Source organism: Crocodylus porosus, unplaced genomic scaffold (genome assembly GCF_001723895.1).
Source record: "Crocodylus porosus isolate Cpor-Errol unplaced genomic scaffold, CroPor_comp1, whole genome shotgun sequence".
Lineage (NCBI taxonomy): Eukaryota > Metazoa > Chordata > Crocodylia > Crocodylidae > Crocodylus > Crocodylus porosus.
In genome coordinates, this window is record NW_017728912.1 from 11,206,813 (window position 1) to 11,220,522 (window position 13,710).

The 13,710-nt window shown below is 40.6% G+C and overlaps 1 protein-coding gene across 1 annotated transcript in view; it reads left to right on the forward strand.

Moving 5' to 3' along the window:
* The first annotated feature begins 2,335 nt into the window (after window positions 1-2,335).
* TNIP3 (TNFAIP3 interacting protein 3) overlaps window positions 2,336-13,710 on the forward strand; it is a 61,202-nt gene continuing 49,827 nt past the window's right edge. Inside the window, exon 1 of the mRNA XM_019533958.1 lies at window positions 2,336-2,459. Coding sequence (XP_019389503.1) covers window positions 2,385-2,459 — 75 coding nt within the window. The 5' untranslated portion in view covers window positions 2,336-2,384. The remainder of the gene's footprint in view (window positions 2,460-13,710) is intronic.

The following is a 13,710-nucleotide window of genomic DNA, read 5'->3' on the forward strand; positions in this document are numbered from 1 at the left end:
CTACAGAATTCCTCACTATAGTACAATCAAGTTCCCCTTCAGCCTTTTTTATAACTTCTGTACAAGCATTCAGTTTCTTTGACTACATATGAGGAAATGTACAGTAAATATCTATATGAATTAAAATTTTACTAGGAAGAATTGGTATGAATCAGATGTGCTGTTTGCAAAATAGCAACATTTTACGTTGGTTTTAGAAGATGTAAATTAATTAGCTTTATTACTTCCCTAAACCCAATACTATTTAATTGAAATACAATGGTGGAGTGCAATGGTGATTAGAATTCTGAATTATCGAAGCAGCTCTTTCAAGCACATAAGTACAGTGTCAGCTTTAAAGCAGAGGCTTACTGGGATTGGGAGCTATGGGAACAGTTTTTATACAAGGATATACTAAACAGCTTATAGACTGTTAGTTTACCAACCTATTATGTGGATAATATGAGTAAGCACCAAAGAAAACTTTGTTGAAATTGCTACCCCTTTCATGTTAATGGGAATTATGGCCAAAAAAACTAGTTATGAAGAAAGAGTACTTTCTTAAGATGGATTCTGTGCATTTTCTTTTAACCCAATCTGCTGATTTTACAGACCAAAAAACCCGACTGAGTTATAAAAGTTTCTGCACACAAAATGTTATGAGTGGAAAATCTGATATCTTGGAACTTTCGAGGACTAGAAAAGATACAAGATCCCATGGGGAAATAGGAAGAGGAATCCCGTTTTTAGTGGAATAGTTTCTGATTTTCAGTCCAGAGCATCTCAAAATACCAGACCTTAAGTTTAATCCTGTTGTTGTAATTGAAACTTGCCCATCCTGAGTGACAATTTAATTTTGAGTGAGGAAATATTTCACTGTCAAAAATGCTGAAAATTATCAGTTACAGTAATTCATGGAAAAATTTTGCTACTCTTCGAGTTCATGCAATGTGTCATTAGTTAATGATACAACGTGAGCTAATAGTAATTCTGGGGTTAGAACTTAAAGATGTCTAATTCCCAATGTCAGGTTTTGATTACAGGACAACCTACCAAATCAAAACTTTTGAGGTTTACCTATTCTCTGGGGAAGGAAGAAATATTTTACTCCTAGTCCCCAGCTGTAAAAGTGCAAAATTAAAATAACTTTATCTTTGTATCTGTCCAAAATCCACCTTCCCTTTATTTTAATGTGAAAGATTGAGATATTTTATTAGATAACTTGCTCTTAAAAGTTTGGAGCTTTTATATAAACTGAAAGAAAGAAAACTCACAGATTAAATATTTTTCCATCTTGAGCATCCCTGAAATAGAGAAGGTATTAAGTTTGGATCTTAAACCTTGCACTATACTGCTGCATCATTTTGCTCATGTCATTTGCATTTCCAGTTTATTTTAAAGCTATGCCTCTTGAACTGATTTCTGCTGGAAGGGTTATCTTTTTCCTTTGGTTAACTTGTGTTTGGAGTCAAGATAAGATAGTGAAAATGAAGTCCTCAATTTTGAAAACTTATTGGTTCCGAGTATGTGATTTTCACATCTTAAAGAAATCTGAATTTCAGAAGTGTTGGGCATTCATTCTCTGGAAATTAAATCCTTTTAACATACCTTGGACTGACCACCCAAAATCACTAAATACTTCTTGCTATTGAGAAACAAAAATCCTTAAAATGGAAGCATTTTTCTATAAATATACACAAGGTTCAGTAAGGAAAACCTATTTTTATGTTAAAAAACAGGAAAAGAGAATGTTCATTTTGACAACTGACATTGAAAAAAATGATTAAAATATCTATATCTATAGATATAGATGTTTTCAGTCAATAGACATTTTTAAATAAGTTTGACAATGTTTTGATAGGTAGATAGATCTATCCATCTAGCTATCAAAACATTGTCAAACATTTAAAAATGTCTATTGACTGAAAGTATGATTTTGGATAAACAATTTTCCTAGCCATTTAAAATATTTATGTTAATGTTCTACCTAGAGTTTGTGAAATAATGTAAAAAAGCCACAAAATATTTCATATGAAGATGGGAAAAAAAGTTAATATGGGTACTGATCTTCCAGAAAATGCATTTAGAAAAAAAGGCATTTAGAAAAAAAATTTTAGGAAGAAAAAATCTCTTTTTCAGTACGGTTAATCTGTTCTATTTATGATTCTGAAATTCCAGAGCTGGGTTTTGTTCTTCTGTGCCAGGGTGGTGGAGACTGGAGGTGACAGGAAAATACTTGGCTGTTTCATGTATTTTGCCATGTAATGAAGGCGATAAACACGAACTTTTCCCCACTCTCCAAGTTCTTATTTGTGAGCTTTGGAGCTAAACATTATTATTTCCTTCTAACCAGGTGTGAAAGCATAGAGCTTGATGATGAAATAAGAAATCTGATAGAGAAGAGCATGGCTTCACAACCACATGAGAAGTCTGTTGCCCAAGGGAGTGCACTCAGCAAAAGAACTTCATGTTCCCTGAAGGTAAACAATATTTTCTTTTGCAATAGCTTGCCTGCAAGGGAAGAGTATCAAGGGGATGTTCCCTGGGGTACAGACATGTGCACTTCCTTGATTGCTGAAATGATGGAATGAACATGCCATACATTTTCTCTTACGCAGCCAGTTCCTGTTACTTGAGGGAAGTGCTTGAGTGAGAAGACAGTTTGTCTGCAGAGATGTAAAGAGCCCAGATAAAGATGTTGAACATCCAAAGGAATTTTGATTGGCCAGTTGGGCCTTCTTGGGTAGCGATGACACTCACAGATATGCAACATAAAAATACCCTGAAGCCAAGTTCAATGGTGTAAAAGTGAATGGGTAGGAAAGGGATGACAAAATTGAATCCACCTTGTGTGATGGGAGGAGACAGAAAGCATATGGAGAAATAAGAATGTAGATCTGATGGGGGGGGGAAGTGCTGGGTGACATCAAGGGCAGACTCATTCACCTGTGAGAGCCAGATAAGTTTCAATGGGCTTGTTTGAGGGCCAAAATGTATCAACCAAGTGGCATAGATAGGGCTGTGCCCCATAATGGCCTTCTGTGCTGCATACAGCTTGTGTTACACCATGTCTAGGCCATATTTTGCATGCAGTGCAGGAGCAGGCTCTCCCTGGGGTATGTCCAATGACCCACAGGATGGATCATACCTCTCCATGGGCTGAATCCAGCCCACAGGATATATGTTTGACAGCCCTGTGTTATACTTTTTTCTCTCCAATGAAATGCTAAATTGTCTCCAACAGGCAGTGGGAAAGGAGAGGTTTTTTTCCCTTTTCTGCAATCAGGAAAGAAAAAGTTAGGGCAGGGCAGCTGGAACTGAGTACAGAGATGATTAAACTTCATATGAGCCACCTGAAGGGGAATGAGGAACCCAGACACCTTCATTTATGACTCCATCAGGAAGAAAAGGATGTGGCTGAAAGAAAGAAACCCTAAGCATTTATGTAAGAAATTAACAAGAAGGTGAAAGAAGAGATGATTGTCATGACATGCATCTATTTTCACATGGAAACCACCACTTCCAGAATGACTCATTGCCTAAGGAAACCTAAAACAGAACTCTAATAAGCCTAAGGGAAAATGTCACAGTTAGAGCCATGGGATCAGAATTCATCACAAAAAAGAGTTGCTTGAAATTCACAGAAATGAGGAAAAACTAGTGCCAGAACCCAACAAATAAAAAAGAACCATGAAACAAAAGAAGCACCACAGAGAACAGCATAAAGTAGAATTAGCAATTCATCTAATATACCAAGCTTCAAACGAGACGTTGCTGCTGGGAACATCCGAACCCCAAATGTGGTCTCTTTCCAATAGCAAAATGTAAATAGAGATTCTGAGGAAAGAGAACAGAAAAGAAATATAGCACTCACCCCACATCCTTTCATATGTGATTCACTTGAATTACATATGAGATTTCACTTGAAATACTGCAGAATTGGTTTCCCTCCTCCCCTCCCCCGTAAGCAACTGCATACATTTCAGGTATTTATCTTTGCAGTATGTTATGGTTTTATTCATGGTTGGAAGGACAAGCTCTGTTTGTTTCAAATGTAGGACTGTCAAAATGAAAATTGTTTGCTGGTTTATTTTAAGGAAACAGCTTTTTTACTAGGTTGCATATTTATTTGGTATTCGGTAACCAAACTGACAATTATGACAAGGTCCCACAATTTGTAGTGCAGGTCACTTACACATTTTGGGCTGGGTTTGCATGTTGGATATAATGAGAGAGAGAGGTTTGTCAAAATGAGAAAACTTTTTAGAAATAAATATTTTTCAGTAGTATGGGTCACTGAATGTCAGTTTGTGTAAATGAGGGGTCAGTATCTATTTGAAATAGGGGAAAATCCTTTGCTGAGGGATAGTACGAAAGCTATAACTATAACAAAAATTTATCTTATACTTCCTCTATGGCACTGTGCATCTTTTTAGACAAGTCAGTTGGCCCAGGTATTGTCTTGCAAATGCCTGTGATTTTTTTTTTTTTTATTTGTTTGATGGGAAAAATACAAATCACATACAGCACACTGACCAATTCTAACCCCAGTGCACTTTGTGATTATTTTCTGGAAGGGTATTATACAAATTCCCTTAGTTTTGTTCCCTTTTACATTTATGTAAACTAAGTTTTCTTCATGAAAGAATGTAATTAAGGGTTGAGAAAGAAAAGAGAATACGGATCTTCAGCATGAATCAGCTGGACTTTAAGCAGTAGCATAGGGCACTCAATGAAATCCCAGGGTGTGGGAGGAGGAACTTGCTCCCCAGACCCCAGATACATTGTTCAGTGCAAGGCTGCACTGCCCAACCTCTGTGGTTAGGCAGAGGCAGCACAGGGTTTCCCCTGCTGCTGCGAAGGCACTGAGGGCAAGAGCAGAGATGGAGTGGGGTGGGGGGAAGAGGAAGATCTCCTTGCTAATCAGTGCCCTGGGTGAGTTCCTTTGCCCAGCCCTAGTTGTACTATGGACTTTAAGAACCCCTTCAAACCCTGATCACTGCCCCTATACTAGTTTGTCACTGATTATTGTCAATGATACATTTTCTAGACTCCTGGGGCACAGATCTTATTGTATTCCACCTAAGTCTTTGAAGCCCTATGAAAAACATCTTACTTTTTATCTTCACTATCTTGTATGAGAACATAGATTCTCAGCGACTTTAAAGGGTGTTTAAGGGTTCAAGGAATGCATGGAAAACATGCATAATCATTTTCTAATTTGAAAAAAGCTCAGACTGCTGGCCATGTGGCCAGTCCATATGTTGGCCAGATAGAATATTCATGCCCATGGTTTTTGATTTGCACAGGTAAACTAGATAGACTTTTTATCCATACACACCAAGGACTAAACTCAAAAGTGCTGTGGCAGGGGTTATGAATTAAATACATTACCTTAACTTAGACTCTTTTCTACTTACTGATGCTCCTTTTGCCTAGAACTGGACAAAAAGTGTGAGTTCTATTGTGAAAAATTTTCCAGTGTTTGTGAACTTTTTTCCTATCACTCTTTTCCCACTGATATCTACTTAAACCCAATCTTCAAACCTACCATATACTAAATTAGTATAAATTGCATATGGAGGAAAGAGGTTAAATCAAGGCTTCTGTAGACATAGTTACACTGCTTATATCATGTGTATTTAGGGATGTCAAATGATTTAAAAAATTGATCACAATTAGTTGTAAGATTTAAAAAAATTAGTTGCAATGAATCATGATTTTAATCAGCTAAAAACTCAGAATTATGCAAAATTATGCAGGTACTTTGTATGGTTGTGGGTTATGTGTGTGTGGGGAATTTGTGAAGGTATGGAGGGCTGTGGGTGTGTGTGGGGGAGGGTTGGCGCTCAGGGAGGTGGGGGTCCCCGCCTGCCCTGGAAGGATGTGGGTAGTGTGGGTCAGGAGTGAGGGGCAGCAGCTGGGACTTGAGGGCTGTGGGTTGGGAGTGAGGGCACCCGCATGGTCTGGGGGGGTGCGGTATTGTGAGTCAGGTGTGAGGGACAGTAGCGGGGTTGGGACTGGGGGGCTGTGGCTTGGGAGTGAGGGCAGGGCATGGGCATATCACTGCTTCTTCCCCACCAAAGGTGTCCACTTTTTTTTAAACAAAATATGGTAACCCTACAGGAATGAATCCCAGTGACATGTAGGTAAATTCCCAGCAGGTAAGTTCATGGTGGGGAAGGGGCAGGAGGGCAGATTGAGGCCCCCATGGTGAGGGAGTAAGTGGGGCCTTGGGGCCTGGGTGGGGAGCAGGATGGAGCTGTGGGTGGGTCATCCAGGGGCACCGGGAGGGGTATGGCTCCCCACCCCTGAGATTTGTCCATGGAATGGAGGTAGGCTGCCTACTGTAGGCTGGGGCTCTGTGCCCTGCTGCTTTTGCCCTGGGAGCTGCACATTGGCTATGCTACGCATCCCCTGCCTTCCCGATGGCAGGAAGCACAACATGGTGTCATGCAGCTCCCAGGGCAAAAGCAGCAGGGCTCAGAGCACCAGCCTGCAGTGGGCAGCCTGCCTCTGCCCCACACACAAATCCAGGGGACAAATGCTACCATGCTCCCCTCAGGGATGCACACAGCAGCTGGGAGCTCCACCCCTCCCACATCCCTAGATGAGCCACCCACAGCTCCGTCCCATGACCTGCTTTGACCCCAGGGCCCCATTTGCCCCTGCCCCACTCTCTCCCTCACTGTGAGGGGCTTGATCTGCCCTGCTTCCCTTTCCCTCTCCCCCCCACTCCTTCCCCACCACAGACTTACCTGCTTGGTGCTTCTCTACAAGCTGCCAGACTGAGTTCCTGGCCACATGTATGTTTTAGCTGCTCATTTGTGCGTCTGTATGCATTCTCCCCCCCGCCTCTCACCTTCCTGCTACAGTCGCCTGAAGCCTGTGCCTGGGCTGCCCTGTGGTTCTATGCATTGCCACCACTGCCCTGCTGGGCAGTCTGGAGGCAGCAGTGATGGCAGCAGAGGCACAGGCTCAGGCTCCAAAACCAAATGAATGATTAATGTATTAAAAAAATTAGCAGAAGAGCCAATTAATGCATTTATCGTAAATATTAATGTCGATTGGCAGCCCTAGTATACATACATGCATAAGAAGCAAGGATTTCTTGTCATATGTTTTATTGGACTAGGTGTTTTGCTGGGAGAGCTGTTGGGCAAACTTTTGGGCATCCTCAGGTTGCTGTTCCTCAGGTTGCTTGATGCCTGAACTGCTTGTTCAACAGTTCCCCCAGCTATACAGTTGATTCAATAAAAGATATCACAAGAAATCCTAAAACCTCATCTCTTATACATTTCCTGGCCCATCACGGCTACAACAAAATTTCAGTCCTACTATAACATGGAATACATGCACACACATATGTGGATATAGGGCCTGTTGCATTTATATAGCATAGTAGACTTTGAGTATAAAATAACCTAAACCTTATTCATTACCTTTGAAATTGAGTTTTATTATAATACACAGAAAAATCATTATGCCTTATTGCTTGTGGGGGGAAGGGAGTGACGAGGGAAGATGGGCCTTGTAACTTGTTCTTGGTGACATTGTAGATAACTTGGTCTAGGTAACTTGTTCTAGCTGACACAGGAAGTTAAAAGACAGACTTGAACTTTGTCCCCTTCGGTTGCCATAAGAATCTTCTCCCTCCCTGAAGTTTACATATTATATTATAATTATAAACATCTATTTTTACATATTCAGCAAAACATTACTCATACTGAACTATTCAGTTTTTTGCATTTACGTAGGAATGGAAGACTGGCTTAGATATCAAGAAGTATGGTGGGTGGCTATCAATAATTGGTAACAGAGATTAAAAAATTACAGAAGCTATGTTCACAAGATGAAAAAGATATTCCTGAGCAAATGGATCATAGCAGTTTGCCGCTGGATATTATAAAAAAAGAAAACACTGATTTATCAAAATATATACAATGTGATATATACCAAATTTCCAGGTCTCCTTAATGTTTCTCATTCTTGCATATTTCTATTTGGCACTTTTGCTTTACAGCCTTTCTGCTCCATAGTATCATTATGCATGGTATTTACCTCCCAAGGGCCAGACTTTGCAGACATTTAGATATATGAACCACTATATTTGTGTGATTAATCCCTCTGGAATCAACAAAAAAAAATGAATGAAGAAAAGCCTGAAGCAGAACCTTTGCACTGTGCCACACCTACCCTGATGAAACCAAATCTTTTATTTGGTGCCCATACACCTATGATCCATCTGCTGAGGAACATACTTTTACCCAATCACATGTACATACAAGAGCATTTCAAGTTTCTGAATGAACATTCATACAGACATCAAAAAGGTGAGTTTGACGCACACATTTTTATGAAAGAAGATTCCCTTCTTATGTATTTTTCTGTGTGAGTTGAGTATGAATGCCAGAGATGAAGTGCAGACAGGCAGTCACACACTTTGCTTTTTAAGGAGTGATTTTATTCCCCAGCTGGAATGACCCTACTGTAATACCAGGTAGCAGTATCTGGTATTCTTTAATTATAGTGTCTTTTCATATCAGCATATTAATATTTTATTAATATTTTAAACATTTACTTATATGGATATCACATCTATAGGACGTGTTACAATACATCTGTAGAAGTAAAATATTCATATTAAAATACTTATTCAAAATAAAAGTGTTAAAAGTATTTTGGTGAAGGAACAGTACAAAAAACCCCAAACAACTAGCCACAAGCTACCATTTTTTAATTTAAACAATCTTAGAGTAAATATGATTTATGAAGTTCTGCTATTGAACATTATTATTCTACAAGAGAAATCTGACTGTAAGCACAAGATGAATTAGGAGTCATAAATTTAAATTTATGGGTTTTTTTATTGTACTTGATGTCTTTATCACCAAAAAGAGATTGTCTATTATCTAGCCAAACATTTAAAAGGCCTTTCATTTAATTTCTTAATTAATGAATGGCCAAGATTTTCAAAAGTTGCTTATGATTTTAAGTACCTGTAAGTGCTCTATTTATAATACTTAGCAAGGCCTAGCTTTCAGACAGTGAGGGCTCAGTACTTTCTAAAAATTAAGGTCTTTCACCACATCATTAAGGATTTTGCCAGATAGTTTTGAAAATCTTGGCCAACTTTGTTAAATATTTTTCTTAAATATGATTTGTATTAAGCTAAACTTTATACTTAATTACAGTAGTGTAGGCAATAATAAACATAAATGATGATTTTGTACAATCTTGACATGTCCAGATATGTACAAGGCATAGATAATGAAGCAAGGGAAAGGAAAGGTATATGACAGGTTATATCTCAGTACTTGTTAATAAGGAAAATACATGGTAATTGTGAATCAGACTGTAGCAGGGCATGAGGGTGCCTGCTACTGACATTAGGAATAAGGGCTGTTGAAGCTCCCTAAGATAGCACAGGTGTTGGTTGCTGGAGCAGCCAGGCTGGTCACATGACCAGAAAGGGGCAGGGCCAGGCCTTTATAAACAGCCCAGGCCACAGCCTAGCAGCAGTTCCCTTCTGGCAGCCTGAGGTGCAGGGGCTCTGCAGAAGAGCCCAGCAGAGCAGAGATGAGCGGTGCAGCCTGAGCACCTAAGGGGCCGTACCATGGTGAGGGTGGAGAGAACCCTGACTGAGACGCATTTGCAAGGGGGCCAGGTGGGCCTGGATCCTATGTTATAGCCGATAGGCTTATTCTGAGTTAGAGTTGGTTGGCTGGTAGCTTTGCTTTGGTATTGGGATGTTTGTATAAAACTGGAGGACCGGGTAAAGCTGTAGCGGATGGAGGAGGCCTCATTAGGAGCTCCCCAGTGGAGTGGGGGGGTTCCTGGGTGCCCTGGGAGGGCACAGTGATGGGTGCTGGAGCTGGCACTGCGGGTAAGCGCTGGAGAGAGGCGTGACGTTGTGGGGTGTCGTGACCCCAGCCCCGTGGGGGGGGGGCGGTATTTTGCCCAGTGCGTGTAGGCCCAAGAAGCTGGGTCTGGGGGCCAGGTAAAGCTAAGGCCACCTGAGCCCCAACCTTGGGAAGCCTGAGTCGGGCATAGAAGGCCTCAGTGTGGGTGGGCGCCCGAGAAGCGCGAGCACAGGCCCCAGGGAGGGCGAGGAGCGCGAGAAGCGCGAGCACAGGCCCCAGAGAGGGCGAGGAGCACGAGAAGCGCGAGCACAGGCCCCAGAGAGGGCGAGGCTTGACAGAGCCGAGTGTGCGATTAGAGGCTGGAGAGGACCGAGTGCGCGACTAGAAGCCCGGAAAAGGGCGAGAAGGTGAACAGAAGCCTGTGAGGGGCAAGTATATTGGGCGCACATATGGAGGGACCCCAGAGAGAGGGAGTGCACGTATTGAGAGACCCCAGGAAGGGGCAAGCATACGACACAAGAATGTCCAGTACAGCTGCGAGGCTTGGGGTGTGCTAAAGGGGAGGTTGGAGGCACGCATAGCCCAGAAGGCTGAGGTGCACCAGGTTAGTACACCCAGGATAGGGGATGGGATATACTTGGGCACTGTGTCCAAGGGGACAATAAGGCAGCCTCCCTTAGAACTATTTAAGATCAAGACGTGGCGGGCAAGACAGAGGGTGCTGAGTCACCCTACTTGGCACGGCAGGGGTGCTAAAGGGATCATGGCTGCTTGTGCACCCTGCCCCATGACACAGACATTAGAGAATGAGTGCTATATAGAGTCAACGAATGCATCTCTGTGGTGCAGGATTGATCCTTACTGTGAGTATCTACACACTATACTGAGTAGTAGCTGAATAACATCGCACAGTAGTGTGTCACACCATGGACAGTGCTAATCACTTAAAAGACATTTGGTGGCACTGCTATGTGGTAACTCCAATTACTGCACATTTATTTAGAACTTGCTAATACAAGTACTAAATAAATGTGCAGTAATGAGCACAGTAGTATCATGTAGATAGGCCCATTGTGTCTTTTTTCATAGTTTGATCAGTTAGGTTTCAAAAGGGTATCCTTTAAATGAATATTAAAGTTACAGTGGAACAAAATGATTTGTGTAGATAAGACAACATATGATACATACATGTAATTAGAAAAAAAAGATAACCTGAAGGTGAAACTCAGGTTAGCAAGAAATATGAAACCACTTTCAGTTATCTGAAAAGGGGAATAAAAATTCTTGGTTATTAGTTTTGCAATAGCTAACTGAAGGGGGAAGTCTTTATGTTAATTCCACATAATCCACTGAGGCCACACAGTTTCTCAGTTCAGTTTCCCATTGCTTTCCAGACTGTTTTCAAACAAACAGAAAAACAAAATTATATTGATGTAAGTTGACTGCCACCATTGTATGTCAGAATCCAACAGCAGGGCTTGCTGTTCTTGTTGGGGGAGAGAGAATGAATATATGCAGAAGGAGAAAGTCTGAAAAGACATGGCGGGAAGGGAAGAGGTGTAATAGAAATGAAATGATAAAAAGCTCAGTTACATTAAAGGAGAAAAACCTGAGCTTTTGTCCTAAAACCTGTGAAGAGCATGAGTGTCATTGGGAACTCCATCCATCTGTTTACTTTAGAATATAAAAAGTAACATGAGTTTCCTGCAGATTTTGATGTGGCTTTATATGGTCATGAAAATTGGAGAAGTAAAAAATGAAGAAGTCCTATTAGGTCATCAAATCTGCACCCTCCCCATGCAATATTGTGGAGTATCTTCTCAGAGTACCCTATTGAAGATAACTGTCCATTTAAGGAATAGGAATAAAATAAACAGAGGTGAGGTCACAAGCAAGTTGTTAGATTGCAACTACAATTTTTACTGAGCAGATTAGCATTGTTTTTGCTACCTTTACAAAAAGAAAAAGCTTGAGTTCAAAGTGCCCCACTGCCAGTTTTCAGTGCGGGGATGCTGATACACGTGAGTCTGCTGGAGTGTGTTAATTTCCATGCTCCAGCAGACTCGATTAATCAAGTCTGGATTTCCAGCACGTTGGAGCAGGCTCCCTGCATGTGTATAGGAGCCCTTAGGATTTATTTTTGTTTCTCCTACAAGAAAATAAGCTGAAGTGTAAGGACAGCAGAATTCACTGAAGAAAGTTTGCTTGGTCCACCCACTGTTCTGAGGCTACATTAGAACTAACCACAGACTCTTGAAGCAAGGGGGGGAACGGTGCCTGACATGGTTAGTATGTTGTCATATCTTGATTAAAATCCCTGTGGGAGAGAGCGATGTTTCAGATCAAGAAAGTGAAAGGAAGTCTTAGTGATGTCTGTCCTGTGTGCATGGGGTTTCTGAATTCTGAGTCTTGGTAACCTCTTTGACGGTCATTTTGTTGTTAGCTGAGTTTGCTGAATACTTGAACAAAATAGAGGAAGAAAATATTTAAAAACTAATATTAATGTTGGTCAGTGAACTTGATGAGTAATAAATATATAGACATGTACAGAAACACTGGTTTGTGGAACCTTTCTATTTCATTGTTTTAATAATAAATGTAAGCTCTCAAATCATATGGATATGGATATAACCTTTAGAATGAGACTATTAATGGTAAGGCAGAGGAAGCGCAGACTCTCTCTCCTTTTGTTCTCTAATATGAGTCTCACCTTCCTCATGCTGCTCCTCAGCCCTTTTTAAGAAGACTCCTCTTTGGGATCATCTGCTTGTCCCATTGCAGAACAGCAACAGACCTTACCTTCCCATTCTATCTGTAGACAGATGGGACCACTTACTTTACCTTGGTTTGGGGATTTAAAGAACCTTGAAGAACTAAAGTGTCAGCCCTTACCTGATTATGGAATTTCAGACTTTTGAGGGATTGGGCAATTTTTCTAAATGAGATCTTTAAAATATTCTTTCTCAGCCACCTTGGAGTTCTGGATTGGTCTCTTCTGACTAAGATAGGTTTTTTATATGACTTCTGCCCTGGAATTTATGAATTTCTCAATACCTTACTTTATTTGGTATATTGTGTCACCACTTCTAATGATACCCAGCCTGACGCATAGCTCAGGTACTGGCAGAAGATAGCACTGATTTAACACACACACTTTAAAAAAATTGTTTACCTTTTCATCAAATCTGGAAACTAGGGCTAAATCTGTAGCAAGTCAAAACCCACAAAAAAGTTTTCAGCAAAACCTTTTTTCTTTTGGTTGATATGCATAATTTTCACCAAAAACTGTTTAATTAAAATAATGAAATTTGAAAGATTTTGGCCAGTTCTAGCAGATGAGTTGGTGGAGAGAGGTAGGATCAGTTAGGACCTAATGTTGCCATAGGCCCCCACTGGTGGATGAACCCTCATCCTGTCAGTAGATTCCAGCAGTCTCATCAAGCCTTAAAATGGGAAATGTTCATTAAGTTGTTATGAGCTGAGTTTAGCCAGTATATTACTGTTTGCCCAGCTTTTAAGGAATTTTTGTGACCTAATTGATGCAAACTCCAATACGTTCATCCTTGTTCTAACAAAACAATAATCTGAGAAACAGGCATGCACTTTGAATTGGGAATCATTTAGTTGCTGCCTTATCAGCATGCAGCACGTTTATCATCAGTTCATGAGTTCAGCATATGTATAACACAGATAAAGGCAGAGCTTGTTTCCATGAGCCTACAAGAGTATGCAAGAGTGTAACAGATTTGACATGATGCACTGGGAGATTATAAAAAGAATGATTTGTCTGGGGATATCACCTCTCCTTCAAGTGATCTGTTTCTTGCCTTGAATAATTCGACAATTTTTAGTTGGAAAAAATATTTTT